Below are 19048 nucleotides of genomic sequence, written 5' to 3'. Positions count from 1 at the left end.
GCGACGGCGGACGGCGTTTGTTGGTGTTGCTTAAGCGTGTTGCTTTTCCGAAAATAATCAATCTTCCGGTGAACTTGCGGTCCTCACGCTTAGCACGGATATTCATTAGGTTTTGGTTGCTTCGCGACATGCCATCCACAACGAGAGTAGTTTTTACGAGAAATTATTTAGGATATACTTTTAGTGTAGACGCTCATAGTGCCAATATTTTTTTTAAATTTTCGATTTCAGCTGTTAGATATTTAAGTATATGAAGACAAAGATAAAGCAGAGCAATCTCTGCGTAAAATTGTAAAATCTCGAGACTTATTAGTCACAAACTTCTGCACTTTTCTTTTGTGGTTTCTTTACAGTATAATTAAGTTTTTGTTCAAATTTGCTTTCGGTGAACACTATATAGCTCTACAAGGTCATTTTTTCTGAAAATTCATAAGGAGTTTCGCTCTTGCCATCTAAAGTATCATCAGGTATTCCCGGCAGGTTGTCGCACTCCGGCAAACTCCTCTAAAGCCTCTATCGCCGTGAGCTCAATTTCAACTACATAGCTGCACCTTTAGTTCTCGAATGAGCATGCACGATTACGAAGGAGTTTTTGCAAAATAATTCTTCTAGCTTCGGTTTTTGAGCCTCTGCCAGGAATACCACCCGTAACCCCATATGGGTTTTAGTAGAATCCGTGATAACTTTTGAAGTTTATTATGATTCCAGGGTGTTTGTGTGAACTGGAAATTTGCTAAGATTCTAGAGACCATACGTATAGTAAAAAAATGTGACCATGACTGCTTACATTTTTGCTTTTCTCGTACAACAAAGTTGTACCGAAAGGCTATAGAACAACTCCAAAAAACAACTTTTGATAGAGACCGGAGGCCCATAGTGTTATATACCAATCGACTCAGTTCGACGAATCGAGGTGATGTCTGTATGTGCGACGAACTGCAACAATATTTTACCTATCTCAACCTTTTTGTCTAACCCCTGTATGTACTTATTTTAGCAACCAAATTTGAAAAATAACGTGCCGTGTAACTATCACCGCATCAGTTAAATTTGCTTCATGAATTTTCATGTGATACTGAACGTTCGAATGAGTTTCCGAAGAAGCCTTACCATATCATGAATAATGATATCATCTAATGTTGCTTCTACTGTTGACTGAAGTATGAGGATGCTGTCGCACTCAGCGAGACGAATTTGTTCCATCCAACCACATCATAACTCACTTCGCAGCAAAACAACGAACGCCCCTGCGCGTTGCGGCGTCAAATCTTAAACCATGGCGTGGGAAAATTCCTTCCGTACGCTGAACATATCCCAGAACGGAAACGAATAAATCATATTCACACATGTTGCCCAAGAGTAATTTATTTCGCCGTGTCTCGAGCAGAGTCGATCAAAAAGTATTAAAGCGTAATATTTTGCCTCTTTTTAGATTCAGCTCGTCACAGAACTGGATTCAAACGAAAGTGAAACCAAAAGGATTACCTCCCAGCATATTCCCAATCCCCAATCCCCAATCTAAGATAGGAATCATTGCCATATGTCTGAACGAGTTATGACGCCTCGTGCCCGATATGTAATCAACTGTCGCACCTAGTGACTACATCTGTCACGTATCGCCCCTTTGCCAACAACGACGGATACAGATTCGCCAACTTTGTCTTCTGGGAGGCATCAACAACTTCATCGCAAAGATCGTTCCCATTTCTTCCAGCAGTGGAGCGTTGTTGGTTTCGTTTTTCCTTCGCAAACGGTTATGTTTATTTATGCGGCGGGAATGGGGCTCTGCTATTATCATTCTATTCCCACTGGGTGAAATTTATCCTCCCCGCCTCAGCCAGTTCGTTTGCACTCTCACCGCGATTCAATCCTTCTCCGGTTGAGATATGATGGGGAGGACCGGTGCACGTTTAGCTAATATGGTAAAAAGGATGAGCCATTTTTCTAAATTGTGGCATTTTGATAATAGGATGCTATCACCATCCAGATGTGATACCATTTCTTCTTCTTCAACTTCGTTGTTTGAAATTCTTAACAATCATCTGGGGTCTCTCGATTAAAATTCAAAATTTTAGCCTATAGAATATCAGAAATGCATCCAAAATGGACTGGCTTTTTATCAAGCTATAAAATCATGATCAGTGTGAAAATACATCAAGATAAGTAGAAGGGGTCTTCAGTAGGCTTTATGAGCAAAGGCGTGGAATTGCCAATCCCGATGTGGCTAGTCCGATTCCCGGTCCGGCTTTAAGTGTTTCCGAGTGAGAAACAATCTCGGCTCTCTGGGCATACAAAAATGTTTATTTGCAGAATAAATTCTATTACTCCATTCCTATTATGTTTTATCATTATGAGTTTCTAAAAATGCAGTTTATAAAAAATGAGCAAAACATAATAATTCTCTTATATGTACCGAGAATTGGATGATTTGTGCAGTTGATAAGATTATGATCCCTAGAGGAAACGAAGTTGGATCGTGGCGCAAGTGTGCTGGCCAGACTTAAAAACCGCAATCTGAACTGATAAATAATGACCAGTAATGACGGTATATCAAATTTAAGAATTTAGGAATTTAGTATTCACGATTTCTTTTTGGGATCTAGATTGATATATTTATCTGCTTTATTGATCAGTCCTAGTCAACCCTAGCAGAACAATCCAGACCAACCTGGTTAGCAGCTCAAATGTGACTAAACATGATTGCTCGTTTGTCGCTCGGGAAAGTATGAGGGAGTAGGGTAAATGATGTATTTTGGACAAGCGCAGGACATTCATTAGAAAATATATCGAGATTGAATAGTATAAAACAATTGAAAACCACTAGGTTCATCCAAATACATAACCTATGATTAGTCTTGTGTCTCCATTGCCCAATTTTTGAGTAAATTACGTTTACTAGGTGTAAACTGTGATATACTGCGAACTGAAATATTTTCTTTTTGGACATCAAATATATAATCTCGACATGGAAAATGCATATATTTTGGACAGAGTCATTTTCTCCTAATTTAAAAATGGCCACCTACAGATCTCAATGGTATGACTTACCTACACGTATCCACATTCATTAAAATGCATTTATTTGCTTAACTGACATAGATTAAACCAGAAATTAACATTGTTTCGCAATCTTATCGATATCATTGAAAACAGCCTGAAAGTTGGCAATTAATGGTTCATCCATGTACTGTACATGGGGTGACCAATAAATGTCTGATACATAAAAACATAACTTCATTTTGGTCACTCCTTTTTCATCCGTCTCAAGTTCATGTTAAGCGATTGGAATATGTTAGTATCTCAATTACAATCAAACCTTGGCCGCAAGACCTCAAGATTGCCGTTTGAACCAATTTAAACGTGTTTCAGGTGCATGTTATGAAGAGTCCTATAACACATGTTCTCCTCTATAGGGGAACTGGGGGTAGGACGCCCACGTTAAGGAAAATGCCATTTTTATCAATGAAAACCACCATTTCAGCCAGTTTTCATCAGCGCATACTAAAGAACAGCATATCTGCGACTGACTACCGATGACAGATATCTAATTGTACATTTTATTGCACCGAAATTTGATTTTTAAAAAGCACCCGAAAAATATTGATTTTGAAACCATGCGGGGTGAGATGCGCCAGTGGATGGGTTAAAACGCGCATGTGTTTATCGTACTGATTTTCATTTCAATTGCCTACATTAAGGCAATTAACCGAATGTTTCAGCTGTTTCGGTCATACGAAATGAGCATGGGCGTACTGCCCCACACCGACCTCAGAAGTTTGAAGGCCCATCAAATCGTTTTAAGACCAATTTTGACGACGATTTCGTGTGGAACATAAAGAACACGAGTAAGCAGCATGGCTCATGGCTCAATTTTCTATTTACCAATGGATAACAGCGATAGAAAGACTAAATTTCACCGAGCTAGAATTGCATCAAAACACGCAAAAATCATTTTTTCGAGTTTTTCATGTGTAACTAGAGAAAAATCATGAAATATATGTATCCAATGGCAATATTTTTCATTGATTCATCGTATAGACTATTTAAAATAATCACAATGGGGATATTTAACCTTATTCAGGGGTGGCGCGTTTTAACCCCTATGGGCGTGTTACCCCCACTTCCCCTACTGGCGTCCAGCAGGCTCTTTGGTAGAAAGCTTTACATTTTAGGTAATTTTAAAGATAAATAATAGGTGATTTGTGAATTCTCATTAGGAGCCGCTAGATTTGAGGTAAAAGTATGCAATGATCATACTTTCGATAAAAATTTTCCTACACATTATCTAAAATTGATCGAAGAAGCTCAGGCTTGTCCAAAATATGTACATGTCCAAAATATATCATTTACCCTAGATAATCGAAAGTAATTATTCAAATACAGATTGAAAGCCGTTTGCTAGGATGCGGACAAGTATGAAGCGACAGAATGTGAAACGGAGGCATAGAGACCATCTAGTGAATCGAATCGTGAATCTTTCCTAACGTCCTGGTTGTGGGCGGCTTGGTTAGTGGTTTGGAAACCACATTGCCAAGACAGGCCTGTCATAGCCCTTGTTTATGGGCTATGATCAATTATAGGGTAACGGTACCAATAGTGGAGGTATTAGTAGATCCACAAACGAAAATATTTTTTAAAAATTGATAATTATGGGAAATTTACAGCTTTAATATCTTAGTCAACAGATAAACTAACAAATTTACTAACAAAAATGAGATTGATGTCATTCAACAACAACAGCTACCAAATAACGCTTGCACTACTAATGGGTACACTGTTCCTTTAGAAGCGGTACAAATTAATTTTGGTTCCCATAGTGTACTATCCATTGATTTTTTATGAGACTCGCCACTATTGGTACAGTTGCACCACTATAGGTGCAAGGGAGTCATTTTTGTTAAGGAAAATCATTGTTTTGAATAGTTTTTCAAGCGAAATCTTGAGATAAGTTGCATTTAACAGGATAATTGAAGCACGACGCATCAATTCAAACCATCGTAAAGTGTATAAATATGATAAATCTCATTAAAACCCTACTACCTCCACTATTGGTGCTACCTCCACTAAGGGTACGGTTACCCTAATCACGATCGCAAAATCTGTGTCAAATTAAGAATTTAGGAACATAGAAATATATAAATTTAGAAATTTCCTAATATGGGAGTTTATTGAGGAATCAAGGATTTTAGGAATCAATAAATTTAGAAATTCAGCAATTTAGCAACATAGGAACATACAAATAACGTGCGACCCTGAATTTAGGAATTTGAGAAATCAAAAACTTAGAAATAAACGATTTTAGAAATTTAGAAATTCCCAATTTAACAATTTATGAAATAAGGGATTCAGAAATTCATGAACTTAGGCATTTGGAAGCTAAGGAATTTGGGAATTGATGGTTTTAGGAATTTGGGAGTCAATGAATTTACGCACTTAGGAATTTGTGAGTTGAGGAATTTGGCAATTTAGAATTTGAAATCGTAGTACACCTTCTATAGTTCTTCCGGAAAGTTTTAATGAAGCTGGATTAGGAATTCAGCCTGAAGGCAGGAATTACTCCTGCAGTTTTTTCTATGAATACCTCCTGGAGTTCCTCCAGAAACTATATCAAAAGATCTTAGAGAATTTCTCCAGAAATTCCTTCTGCAGTTCCTCCCAGAACATCTCGCAATATTTCCTGTTTTTTTCCAGAAACTTCCTCTGGAGTTCTGCCTATAATTCCTTTCTATAAAATCATTCAGGATTTTTTCGGGAATTTCCTCTAGGGTTCTTTCAACAATTCTTCCAAAAGTTCTCCTGGAATTCCCCTGATGAGCCCACAGTGAGTCAACCTGGAGTTCTTCCACAAATGTCTGATGAAATCCCCCCACGATTTTTTTCACCTAGAGATGCTAGGCGCCCTCCTTAGTCTAGCGAATACAAAAATGGTAACTTGGCTTAGAAACCTCGCAGTTAATATTCTGTGGAATTGCTGAATGAACACAGCAGCGAGGCGGCAATGTCCTAGTGGGAGATGTGATGCCAATGAAAAGAAGAGATGGTTGAGAGTTCTTTCAGAAAATCTTCCTGGAACTTCTCCAGTGATTCCTTCCTTGGTTCTATTACATATTTCTCCTCGAGAGCTAGTAGGAAATTTTCCTGAAGCTCTACTAGATATTCATCCTGAAGTTCCACAAACAAATTCTTTTTGATTAATTTGCTCAAGGAGTTTTTTTACATGAATTCTTAATTTCCACAGGAATTTATTCTGAACTCCTCCAGCAATTCATTCTATGTTTCTCCAGGAATTCTTCCAGAGAATTCTCCTGACGTATATTCGGCAATTCTTCTTCGGGATTTCATCCTGGAGTTTATCAAGGAATTCGTCCTGGAGTTCCTCTAGTGATTCTACCTGTGGTTCATCCAAGATATCTTTCGGAGTTCCAACAGAAATCCACCCTTGATTTTCTCCAGAAATTACTCCTTAGATCCTCCAGCTTTTCCTGCTGGAGTTCCTGCAGGGATTTCTCCCGGAGTTCAAAATTATTTCCTGGAGGAATTCAAAATTAATTCCAGGAGGATTTCGAAATTTATTCCTGGAGGAAATCAAAATGAATAGCTGGAGGAATTCAAAACAAATTCCTGGATTCTTGGAGGAATTCAAAATGAATTCCTGGAGAAATTCAAAATGAACTCCTGGATGAATTCAAAATGAATTTCTGGAAGAATTCAAAATGTATTCAAAATTAATTCCTGGAGGAACTTGAAATGAATTCCTGGATGAATTCAAAATGAATCCCTGGATGAATTCAAAATGAATTCAGAATGAATTCGTGGAGGAATTCAGAATGAATTCATGGAGGAATTCAGTGTGATTTCCTCGAGGCTACTGTAACTTGATTGTAATTTCATTCAATATCTTTTTCGTCTTCTTATTGGCATTACATCCCCACACTGGGACATAGCCGCCTCGCAGCTTAGTGTTCATTTAGCACTTCCACAGTTATTAACTGCGAGGTTTCTAAGCCATGTTACCATTTTTGCATTCGTATATCATGAGGCTAGCACGATGATACTTTTATGCCCAGGGAAGTCGAGACAATTTCCAATCCGAAAATTGCCTAGACCGGCACCGGGAAAAAAAACCCAGCCACCCTCAACATGGTCTTGCTTTGTAGCCGTGCATCTTACCGCACGGCTGGAGGGCCCCAATATCTATGGATTTTAATTAAAGATCACCCGAGACGAGCCAGCAACGAGCTGAAAGTCTCGTAAATAAAAAATATTTAAAAAAAAAAACAGATCATTGTAATTTACAAATACTATTAAAAGTATTTTAAAACTGCATTCCTATTTGCAACGTAATGTTCTTCTTCTTATTGACAATTCATCCCCCACTATACCACTGATACTAATTTAGTATCATTTTCCACAATTACAATCATAATAAAAGATTCTAAATACTTTTTTCGTTTGTTGTTCTGTTCTGCAAAAGAATTATCCATAGCGTAGGAGAACTGTTCCGTTTTCCATCTCATCGCAAAACAAAGAAATACAGGGCCAATCTCGTCGCTTCACTTTACTAACATGCGTGCTCACTGATGAAAAAATGCTTTGTTTTTGATAGGATGATCATGGGAACTATGAAATGAAGTGACAAACAGTTCTCGTATATCACGCGGAAATTGTCAATATTCAAACCACCGCCTCCCTTCATCACGATCTTTGCATTGAACATCTAATATCGTCATTCTTCTAGAAACGCATCAGGTTTTGTTTTGGATGGATCCTGGATTGAATTTTTCGGAATTCAAGCTTCCGCATATTCTTTGAAATCCCAAAATAATCCTTAGATTTTCATGGCTAAACTATGAATCGTCCAAACGTTTCTTCTGCTCCATATAATTTTGCACACAAGCAGTGTGGTACGACTTGCATACAATGCTGGATAGTCACAGACTGAAAAAACGTGGAACGGAACTATCCAGCTGGTTCTCAGTGGGCGTTACTTGAAAATGTTATCTGCTTTCAGTAGCCGATTTACGACATCCCTAAGATTGTTCTGTGAAAAAATCAAGAGATTTAACTGAAAAGCAGCTGAGATCTGGATGCTCAAAGTTCACTTGTCATAAGACGAGTTTGTACAATCCCATTGAATTCCACCACTTAATTGTATCTTGACAGATACGTATTTCGACCTCAACAGTAAGGCCGTCTTCAGTGTCTCGTACTTGACTCGACTTAGCCGACAAGTCGAGTCAAGTACGAGGCACTGAAGACGGCCTTACGGCCTGAGGTCGAAATACGTATCTGTCAAGATACAATTAAGTGGTGGAATTTAATCGGATTGTACAAACTCGTCTTATGACAAGTGAAGACATTTCACTAAAAAGCTCAAAATAATTTTCTGCTCAAAGTTGCCGCTCCACGTTTTTTGCGATCTTGGTACTTGTTACTATTGTGTTACATTGTTGTACTATGTTACAAAACTTGGCTCGGTACTTGCAGTGTTGTTATGTGGTTTCAAGTTCAACGGCTAGAAAATATCTTACCGCGCGGCTAAGGGAGGGGACTTACGACTTCCTAAATGCTAAATGCGACTAACGTTTTACACCGCCCATTAAATCATATTCCTTTGTTGTATCAACCTTTATTGATGCTAAACGCCAATTTGATTATGTTATTTATTGGGATTTCGCTCTATACGAGTTTTGAAGGTGTATATAAATTGGTTCTACGGATTAGGAAGGGAATAAACCATTTTTAAAGGGGATAACATCTATGAAGCGCTGGAAAACAGTAAGGATGCAGTTAGAGACTGGTTCAAATAATTAAATGAACTTAATGCTAACATTTAAAAATTTAATACTTAACACTATAAATATGGATAAAATACAGTGAACGGATAAAATGGTCGACAAGTGAAAAGAAAATAACATTACATAAAGCTTGATCCACTTAGAATTTGGCCGCATGAAATTAGACATTTCTTTGCCGAAAAAGTTCATAAAAATGTGGGTCAGGTTTTATTATACAGGGAATTTAATAAACTTTGAAGGAAAAAATATCGAAAAATGATTCATTGGCATTTCGGATGAAATCTCGGGCTTTTCTCTCAATACCACTCGTTTTTTTGCACAGTAGAACGGTCAACTTAATTTGTCATTTTTTCACACCACTTCGGATTGTTTTTCTGCTTGGTTTTCTGATTGTTTGGCACCATTTCTCAAGTTTCCCTATGATAATTGCCTAATATTTTTTGGTGGGACGAAAATTTGGGCATTTTAGTGGGTTGATAGTTTTTTCAATAATGTCATTATAATTCGGTTCATACCATTCCATCACATCCCGTCTGTAATGGCAGCTTGTTAAGTCAGGCCAAAGCAACACCGAACAGTTGTGTGAATGAATGGGTGGCAAAAATCGCTTCTGAAGACACTCCTCCTTGTATATTTGCCCATTTATGGTCGCTCCAGTGATGAAAACTTTAGTTTTCTTTCCACAACTGCAGATGCTTTGACATACCATCAATTTGTGGGCAATCTTGCCTGCATATACATATTTGAATTTTCCTGGGACATAACCCTTTCGTTTGGCAAGGTAAAACTTGTGTCCCGGGAATTGAAAGTCAATTTTAATATTAATTTCATTGCTCATCAAAATACATTAATTGTAATTCTTCAGAACTTGCTCGACCAGCATTCTTGCGCGATGTTTGGCAACAAGGTTCTGTTTCAGGGTCCTGTTGGGACGCTTAATGACATCATACGACTTGAAACCTTCACGCCAACAGATTATTTGAGCTGTGCTGTACGGCGCAGTGAACTTTTTCGCTAAATCATGCAAGGAAATCCCAAAATGGTTCCTAACTGCTCTGCAGACATTCACTTATTGTTTCTGGTCGTATGTTCCACTCCTACGTTTTCTGCTACGCGATCCAGCAATAGTGTTTCCCGATAACGTTTGGCAGTTTTTACAGTCAATTTCGTTAATTTTAGATACTTTGAAATCATTCCTCCTGACAATTTTGGATTTCCAACGTGAGTGTGCAAAATTTGTTCCCATCTCTCGCGTTCCATTTTCGATAACTTTTGAACGCGAGCATCAATACTGATGAAACTTTCACCATAAATTAAACAAACCTTCCGCAACGATGTGATGTATTTAACTTCTCGGTACGGCCACCAGAGGCGCCGCAGTAATTGGAAAGAAACGGCCAAATACTAAGTGGATCGAGCTTTAATGCGCAAGACGGAAAAAATGTTCCAGCTCCAGAATATATACAGTGGACATTCGCTAATTGGGGTTTTTCTAGTTGGGGGTTCGCTAATTGGGGCGAAACCCAATTAAAAAGCAGCTAAACGTCAGAATGTGATGTCAAAAACGCGTTGACGTTTTGTTTCCGTGTTTGGCGGGATCGATATTTTCTGGCGCATAAAATTTTCCTTTGTTCAATACAAAAAGTAAACAACATTGACGCTTGTCAAAGCGCCCCAATTAGCGAACGGCATTCGCTAGTTGGAGTGAGGTCGTGCCCCAATTAGCGAACGATCACTGTAGTACGTAGTGATCGAGGAGTCTTTTGGTATCGGCTCCTGATGCCATAGAGTGCGCTGCTGTCCAGAGATGTTGGAACTAACTATCTTACCTGTTTTTCTCTCTGGTCGTAGAAGATTTTGAATGGATTTTTTTCGAGATCGTTTGTATTTCTACGGCAGTAAATTAAACATTGGAGAATCATCGGATAATCATCGAAAGAATGGTCTGAAAGCTGGTGATCAGCTTTTGAACTTAGAATTATTGCATGGCAGCACTAACGAACTTGCTGCAACAACAAAACTCGTGTTGTGAGAACTTATTCCGGAGATTGGCCTCGGAATGCCCTTAAAGCCATTTGAGTTAGATTTACTTATACATATATACTGCCCCTATTCGCATAAGCGTCCCATGTCAGTTTTCTTCAACTTGAGAAATATGCCGTTGAATTTTTCAAACCCGTTTTACATGGAGAAATTAAAAAAAATCTAATAAATCGATAAAACCAGCAATCTTTCTGAAAATATGGCATAATATTCTTTATCTGTATACATTGCTATGGAACTATTGAATGGACCAAAATTACATTGATGTTTTGTGCGAGAGTGTATCAAAATCTGGAATGTGACTGTTATGCGAATAAATAGCAAGATGGGACAACACAAGTGGGTTTTAATTTTCAAATTTCTAAAACAAAGCCTATTATTTTATCAGTTTTTTTGAAGATGAGTTCATTTCAAGTTTATTTCTGAAAGAAAATCAAAATCGTCAAAAATCGACATGGGACTCTTATGCGAATCGCGGCAGTATATGCCCCCATCTTTAAGGAAGCAAATGAGAGCGGCGATGATCGGATAGTGAGTCTATGCTGTTAGGTATGCTCCACAGAGTTGCGAACAACACAGATATCGCAGATAGTATGGAAACTGCTCGAGAGTCGCGTGTGTCGCGATCAACGCCGGGAAATAATCTGCAGCTCTTTGATATTGAGAACCTCTATCCATACCGATGTGGTCCTTCTAATTTTCCGGAGGTTACTGGACGTGATAGTTACCCAGGAAATTTTCCAGCGGGATGGATGTCATGAGACGTTGGCCCTGATGCCCACCTGCTGACGTATCCTCATACGCTTTTGCTGGCTCATAGTAAAATTAGTCGAATTAAGGGCGGCACTACCAGCGAATCGTGCCTTAGTCCGCAAAGTAGCGGACGTATCACCAACGAAAACCAGCAGAATGCCGTCTGCATATACATACAAAGATATATGTACATGCTGGCGGGGGAACAAAACACTTCAATATTTCTCTTTACTTAGTTTATTATATGTTCCATGCTGCATAACATGTTCTTAAATTCTCCACTATTGTGAATTTTGGTAGCGGAGTCCAGTTCTTCATAGCATTAGGTTAATGAAAAAAGGCAATAAAGATACGATTCTTCCAGAGTGTAGGGTATATGTGCCTCCTGAACTGACTTCTGAAATCCGGTACTGACTATACTTAATGCTTGGTTACCCGTAGCATGTATCGAATTGACAGCATTTCAGATTGAACGCATGGAAGTATTTTTGTATTTAATAACAAAAATAATAGCAAAATACAAAAAGTTACAGTTTTGATGTATCTTTCAATGTTTGTTTGCTTAACATTCTGGAGCGACTCTAGCATACTCTCCGCAAAAGTTGCACTGGAACACTCAGTTGGGCAACAAAATAACTTTTATCAGCCGTTAATATGATATAAAACTGCCTCCATCTTCAAAAATGTAACGTTTTTCAAAAATATGTTTCACTGGTCAAAATGCCCCGGTGTAGGCAGGACAATATGCCCTTACCAACTGAACACTAGCGCACATTGGAACAACTCAGAAAAAAGACGGTCAAAACCTCATTGTGGCTTTTAATACAGATTTAGATCCATGATTTGTACATAGAATGTGTTAAAAAAGCTGCTCGACAAAATCTAGACCGTGAAATCCACTATTATGGTTCAATGCGCCACCCGAGCAAAAAAAATTTTTTTTCCACAATTTTTTTTTGTTCGGGTTTTTAACAATGTTTTAGAATATTGTGTTTTGAGAAATTTTACTGAAGATACTGTATGTTTTTCTTTTAATTTTAAGTGTTGAATCGTTGTTTTTCGATATTGCAGTCTTAAATTAATATAAAAATCGATTTTCAATATTTCGAAACTAAATACAACGTTTTGACCCGTTTTGTATCACAAAACATTGAATAGCACTGACATACGCTAATCTGAAGATATTATGGCCTTTTGTATTGACATTTCTATCAAATGGAACACATTTATCGGAAAAATAGGTCAATTTCATGAAAAAATGTCACCCTTATTGGCACATTTTGGCAGCTAGATTTACGTTATTCAGAAAGCTTATTTTATATAGAAGAAGCCAGTGGCTAAAGCTCAGTTGGGTCTGATGAGGCTCATTGATTTTTGTTCCAATTCTTAAAGCGCTATTTTCGAAAAAAAAAAAGATTTTGTTTCACCTGTATCCAGTTTGTACTAAAAATAGTACTAAAAAATGCTATAGCTCCCGCTCACAAATAGCATTCTCCTCCCCCGAAGATCTGGAAGATAGAAATATGCGCTCAAACATGATAAGTAAAATATAAGCATACTGATTTTTTTGTTTCAATTTAATTTGTCTTTAATTGATTATTAAGCAGTTATTTCCGCATTATCGATTAACGGTAAGGTGCAAGTATCTTAACCAATAAGGTATTATACGGGTACAGTACCGATTTTTGGCCATATCTCCATATTCGAGCATTTATTAAAAATATTTTAGAAGTTTTGGCGATGTTTAGCTCTCATAAAGATACACTTATTATTTAGCCAAATTTACTTCTAAAACCAATCGATTTTGTTTAAAAACAATGTTTTTCAAAAGTTGGCTAGATTTGGCACTGAATTATAAGCAAAGGGTACGCTCACCCTACTTAAAGAAATAATAAATAGATCCACAATAAGGCCGATGAAATGAGTATATGATGAGAAAGAGAAATATTTATCGAACACTACACTATAAAAATTGGAACAAAATCAGTGAGTCTCATCAGACCCAACTGAGCTTCAGCCATTGGCTTCTTTTATACAAAATCAGCTTTTAGAATAACGGAAATCTAGCTGCCAAAATGTGCCTATAAGGCTGATATTTAATCAAGAAAATAGCCTATTTTTTCAATAAAACCGTTCTATTTGACTGAAATTCCAATCAGAAAGACTATATTATCTGAAAACGATCGTATATTAGTGCCATTTTTTATTTTGTGATATAAAACGTGTTGATATGTTGTATATTTACTTTAAAAATACTGAAAATCGATTTTTATATGAGTTTTGGACTGCAGTATCGAAAAACAACGATTCAACCTATAAAATTAGGAAGAAAACCTATAGTATCTTTAGCAAAATTTCTCAAAACACAATATTCTAAAACATCGTCAAAAACCCGAACAAAAAAAATTCTAGGGAAAATTTTTTTTTTGTTCGGGTGTCGCATTAAAACATAATAGTGGATTTCACGCTCTAGATTTTGTCGGGCAGCTTTTTGAACACATTCCATGAAAAAATCATGGATCTAAATCTGTATTAAACACCACAATGCGGTTTTGACCGTCTTTTTTCTGAGTTGTTCCAATGTGTAGCGCAGCGAGCTTGCAACAATTGCTTCCAAATTATATGGAAATTATTGAAATGCAATTCAAACCTGCTTAAATGGAATTATGTTGGTTTTTTAATGTCAAGCACATAAGGATTTGTAACCTTTTTATTATGGGATTGATAAAATACTAATGAAGGGCTATGAAACGTATCTGGTTAAGGCTATTGCCCAGGCACTTTTTGAAATCCATTTTTTCAAGACTTCTCAAAAAAGCTTTATTACGTGTTATCTGTAACTCACCGGTAATGCATTTACGACTTCCTGGACTACCAAATAACACAAAGTCTGCATAAATTGCGTTGAAAACTAAAAAGTTATCAAGGAGTTGGCTTAGGGGGGCATATTATACCGTCTTACCCTGTAGGAACGTACTCGGGAAAATGTGGCTTATATAAACAATTGTTTATAGCCAACCGACATTATGTTGATTCTAAAAACAAGTTTTTTGTCATTTGGGAAAACGGTGCGCGACAAAGTCTAACACCGATCCGACAGGCAGCAGTCGCTGCTCACACATAACGGATTAATTTGCTCGGATTCTGGTGGTGGGACTGTTCATCCTTGCGTTGAGCAGAATGGTCAGTACCCCGTTCCAAATGTAAACTCTGTGCAACGTGAAGATAACTGAGGAACATTCCAAATGAAAAACAAGAAAAAATGTATCCATATTCATATTCAAGTCTCAAAGCAAGAGGGTAAACCGTCTCCACCGTTTTCCCCTGGGGGGGCCGGGAAATTCATTCCGTGACCGGACAGCTTAATGTCTCTTAATCAATTTAGTTTTAATTTGTGTGAATTTTCAAACGGATGCCTTTCTAGTTGGCATTCTCGCCAGCACTAGCCAGAGAAACACAGGTGAAGCAGAAGGATTTTGATCCAGCCAGTTCATTTGTAAGCGTTAATCAACTTGATTGCGTGGCAATTTGTCGAGAATTATAGCCCGGTTCCGCTGAGAATTTCTGCGGCTGTTCAGCTAAATTAGTGTCGGGGCTAATTGCTACCGGTGGCGAAAGTGTTTAATTGTGGGTTAGGAGTGAGATGAATGATAGTAAACATTGGTTTTATAATCACAGTAGAAATAGGATGTCTTATTTTTCTTATGAATTAGTTTTATGGTCTTAGATGAATTACAGTCAACAAGCCGTGCAGATTCAAACGCAAAACTCATTAAACTGTTATGTTTGTTTCTTCTCATTTCATTTTACTAATAAGCAGTCAAATTGTAAAAACAAATCCCCAACACGAGCAACATTGCATTCGGTGGCAGTATAACAAATGTCATAACCAACGAGCTCATACCATACTAACCGCAATGTGGCAGGTTAAACCCGTCGCAATTCCATTTCTATAAATTGATATTAATTTTCCTTACGTTTTTCCCCGTCTTCGTTCCACAGGGATTTAAGAAACACTTGATTGAGTTACAGAAGAAAATGGTCGGTATTTATTATTTCTGCTTTTGTTCCTATTCATCCCAAGCCCGGACCCGTTTTTCCTCCGATCCCATCCATTTCCCATTGATAATGCATTATCCCTCATTGTGCTCTCCCGAGCAGAACCACTTCAAACAGAAATATCGTTATCGGGATTCCGATTCCGATTCCGTCAGCTACCTATTGAATCATTATTATTGGGTTTCCCCGCAGCTCTTCGCCCAGGACTTGTACGCGATGAAACTGCACGAAGGTGGCCACAGTCAGGTGCACAGCGAGCTCAGCATTGCGGCCTCGTCGAAGTCGTTCATCAAAGCCAACTCCCGCAGCGACATGGGTAAGCTCGGACAGAACAATCGGAAAATTGACCGCCTGGACTCGCTGCGGGGTTCCACGACGGACACCCTGTCGGAGGAAACGTTCGGACCGCTGTCCAATGTGCGGTTTGCGGTGTTCGCTCTGGGGTCGTCCGCTTATCCGAACTTTTGCGCGTATGGGAAGTACATCGATAACATTCTCGGCGAGCTGGGGGGCGAACGGCTGATGAAGATGGCCACCGGAGACGAAATTTGCGGACAGGAGCAAGCGTTCAGGAAGTGGGCACCGGAAGTGTTTAAGGTAAGATGAATATTTCAAGGATAAATTTGGAACATACCCCATTCGATTGTGGCAATACGTTTGGAACATTTATATTGCCAAAATCGAATGGATTTTGTTATCTCATGATACTTTACATGTCTTCAATTATTTTGACACTAGCCTAGACACTAGTTTTTTAAACGATTTTTACGTCGGCTTTGCGGTCCCTTTTTATGCTTTATTAACGTGATTTTTACGTTTTTATTAACGTGATTTTTAACCAGTTTTTTACGGGGATTTTGAAATCAATTTTTCATTTTACGGAATTCTAAGAGAAAATTTATTCTGACCCATTATAATCGTTTTGAAAAATAGCTTGAAATTGCAAAATATTTTCACAATTTTTAAATTTTTATCATTTTTGTTATTCTTTCTTCAAATTAAATCACAGTTCCACAAACAAAATATTACTAATATTAACTGCTAAACGAATTTAGGAAAATTATCATTTTGAATCTCACGTTTTGCTTTCATGAATTCACTTTTGTACACTTTCTCACTTTCAACAATTCAAATCAGATCGTTCCGCATAGCATAGCATAGAAGAAAAATCAGATTAACTTCGGAACGCAATAACCAATCGTAGTATATTTCAATTCTTTGTCAAATGCAAATTGTTGTCAACTCCAAAGTGGCCCGCAAAATTCAAACGTACAAATACATACACATATGTGCATCCAACCAGCGTTTGTCCGATTTTTCAACAATTCTGTATCCAGCTTTCCATGCTAGCCATAATGGCGGTTGCAATAAACAATTGTGACAGTAACTGCTTCCGACGCTGAACTGTTCACAACGCTGATCGTTGCCGTATTGGCCGAAGGATGATATTCGAAAAAAAAATGCACGGGGAAGCATACGGAAATTTTTATTTAAACTCTTCTCAAAAATTCTAGGAGCAATTTAATTGAAAACGGTTAGCAGTACGGGGTTGGACTTTTCTTATATTGTACAATCATTTCGATTTTAAATTTCATTTTGTGATATAGCACTTTATACATAGTGTAAGAATAAAATTGCTCCTAGAATTTTAAAGAGGAGTTTAAAAACAAATTAACCAACCTTAATTCGCCAATTTTCAACAATGTGAAATCGATCAACAATGTTGATATCTGGAAGAAATGTAGTGAGAGCTGCATCTCAGATATTTGTTTTTCTCACATTCAGGACATTTAACTATTTATATATTTAGAATAGAAGGCAAAACCAAAAGAAGTCTTGATAGATCTTAAAGTACACTTAAATTTCTTGAATGTGATCAGTATGTATTTTCTTACTGTAGAAATACATTTTCAGGAACCTAAGTTCCTTATTCTTTGGTCTTCAGGATATCGAGAATGGCCTTGAACACGGTAGTAAATAATGGAAGAGGCCAAGGCTTTATGTAACTGCAATTAATTAATTAATACCTATGGTATGGAATTGATCGATGGTGATCGGGGTGATTAACAAGAAAGGACAGTCCAAGCATCACACATTCATTCTCAAAAACATTTCTTCAGAAAACCAAGTGAAAAAATACGTAAAAAGAAATTCTGTTGATCTATATGCTGGTTTCATTGCTAGTACATAAGATTCGTATAGCTTCTGACAAAGAAAATTGATTTCGAGTTGCAACAGGAACATGTAGGGGAACGGTTCGACACTTCACCTAATAACTCCCATGTTCATCCCAACAAAAACAAAGCAATGAAATGGAATTTTAATTGTTTCTTATTTTTGTAATGTTTTCAGCAGTGAGCACGCATGCTAGCAAAACGAAACGACGAGATTGGTGTTGTATTTCTTCGTTTTGCGATGGGATGAATATAGTGAGATGGAAAATGTAACAGTTCCCCTTTTATCTGTTCCATCGATAGGTTTTGGAATGGATGTTCAAAGTATTTACACTAACCTATGATACAATATGGACATCATTCATTCAAGTCGTGGGATCGCATGAAATATTTTAAACATATCAGCCACACTTAAACACACATTCCCGTGAACGCTTTGATAAGAAATCCTTCATCAATAATTGTTTAAAAATGTTAAAGCACTGAATACATGTAGAAATCTTTTTAAAGCAACACATCCTTCTAAAATATATCATTCTCCTATGCTCGAATTGCTTAGCCTATTTCACAGAGATTAACATATGCAGCTAGTATCCGTGTTGTTGACATCAGAAATACTCGGTTTCGAATGCTGAAACCGAGGAAAATGACACAAGATTTTCCCAGTCAAAAAGTTCCGCAAAAAGGAGATATATCCTTCATGCTTCTTCGCTGTTAAAAATGATCGATATTTTTGGGAAAATATGGATTTTTCAGGATTGGCCAAATTAGGCACTAAGGTGACCAAAACCGGTACACTTACACTAATGGTACCGGTGTCAGAAATTGAAATATTGCTTCGACCTAAAACATTAATATCGTAACTTATTTGTGATATTTAGAATAATGCAAATTTGTTACAAATTGAATTTGATCCTTGATTTTCTCCAGTTTTTTTCGAGGCTAAACTCATTAAAATGAACAAACAATGTGAAAACGGTTGCCGAGATACGACCAGCGTCGGAAACAGTTACTGTCAAATTTATTTATAGCAGCCGCCATTATGGCTGGCGTCCCGAGCAGGAGCGATGACCTCGATAACAGAAATTAATATGAACTAGGCTTGCATGAGAGGTAAAATAAGGTGCCTCGGGGCAAGTGGGACCTAAAAAAAGCTAGTTCAGCTAAACTGTTGTCGCAACTTAGAAAACAGGATATTTCAAAACATTAACGTTGCACAAG

At 37.5% G+C, this 19048-nt stretch overlaps 1 protein-coding gene across 3 annotated transcripts in view; it reads left to right on the top strand.

The window, feature by feature from the left end:
* The window catches only part of LOC134213609 (nitric oxide synthase), a 398640-nt gene that overhangs the window by 336979 nt on the left and 42613 nt on the right, over positions 1-19048 (top strand). For 2 of the 3 annotated variants that reach the window (XM_062692835.1, XM_062692836.1), the window contains exons 14-15: positions 15597-15635; positions 15846-16250. In XM_062692835.1, coding sequence (XP_062548819.1) covers positions 15597-15635; positions 15846-16250 — 444 coding nt within the window. The remainder of the gene's footprint in view (positions 1-15596; positions 15636-15845; positions 16251-19048) is intronic. The other variant, XM_062692837.1, reaches the window with a different exon arrangement.

The sequence above is a fragment of the Armigeres subalbatus genome, chromosome 2, assembly GCF_024139115.2.
Source record: "Armigeres subalbatus isolate Guangzhou_Male chromosome 2, GZ_Asu_2, whole genome shotgun sequence".
NCBI lineage: Eukaryota > Metazoa > Arthropoda > Insecta > Diptera > Culicidae > Armigeres > Armigeres subalbatus.
This window is presented reverse-complemented; position numbering and strand designations above follow the sequence as displayed.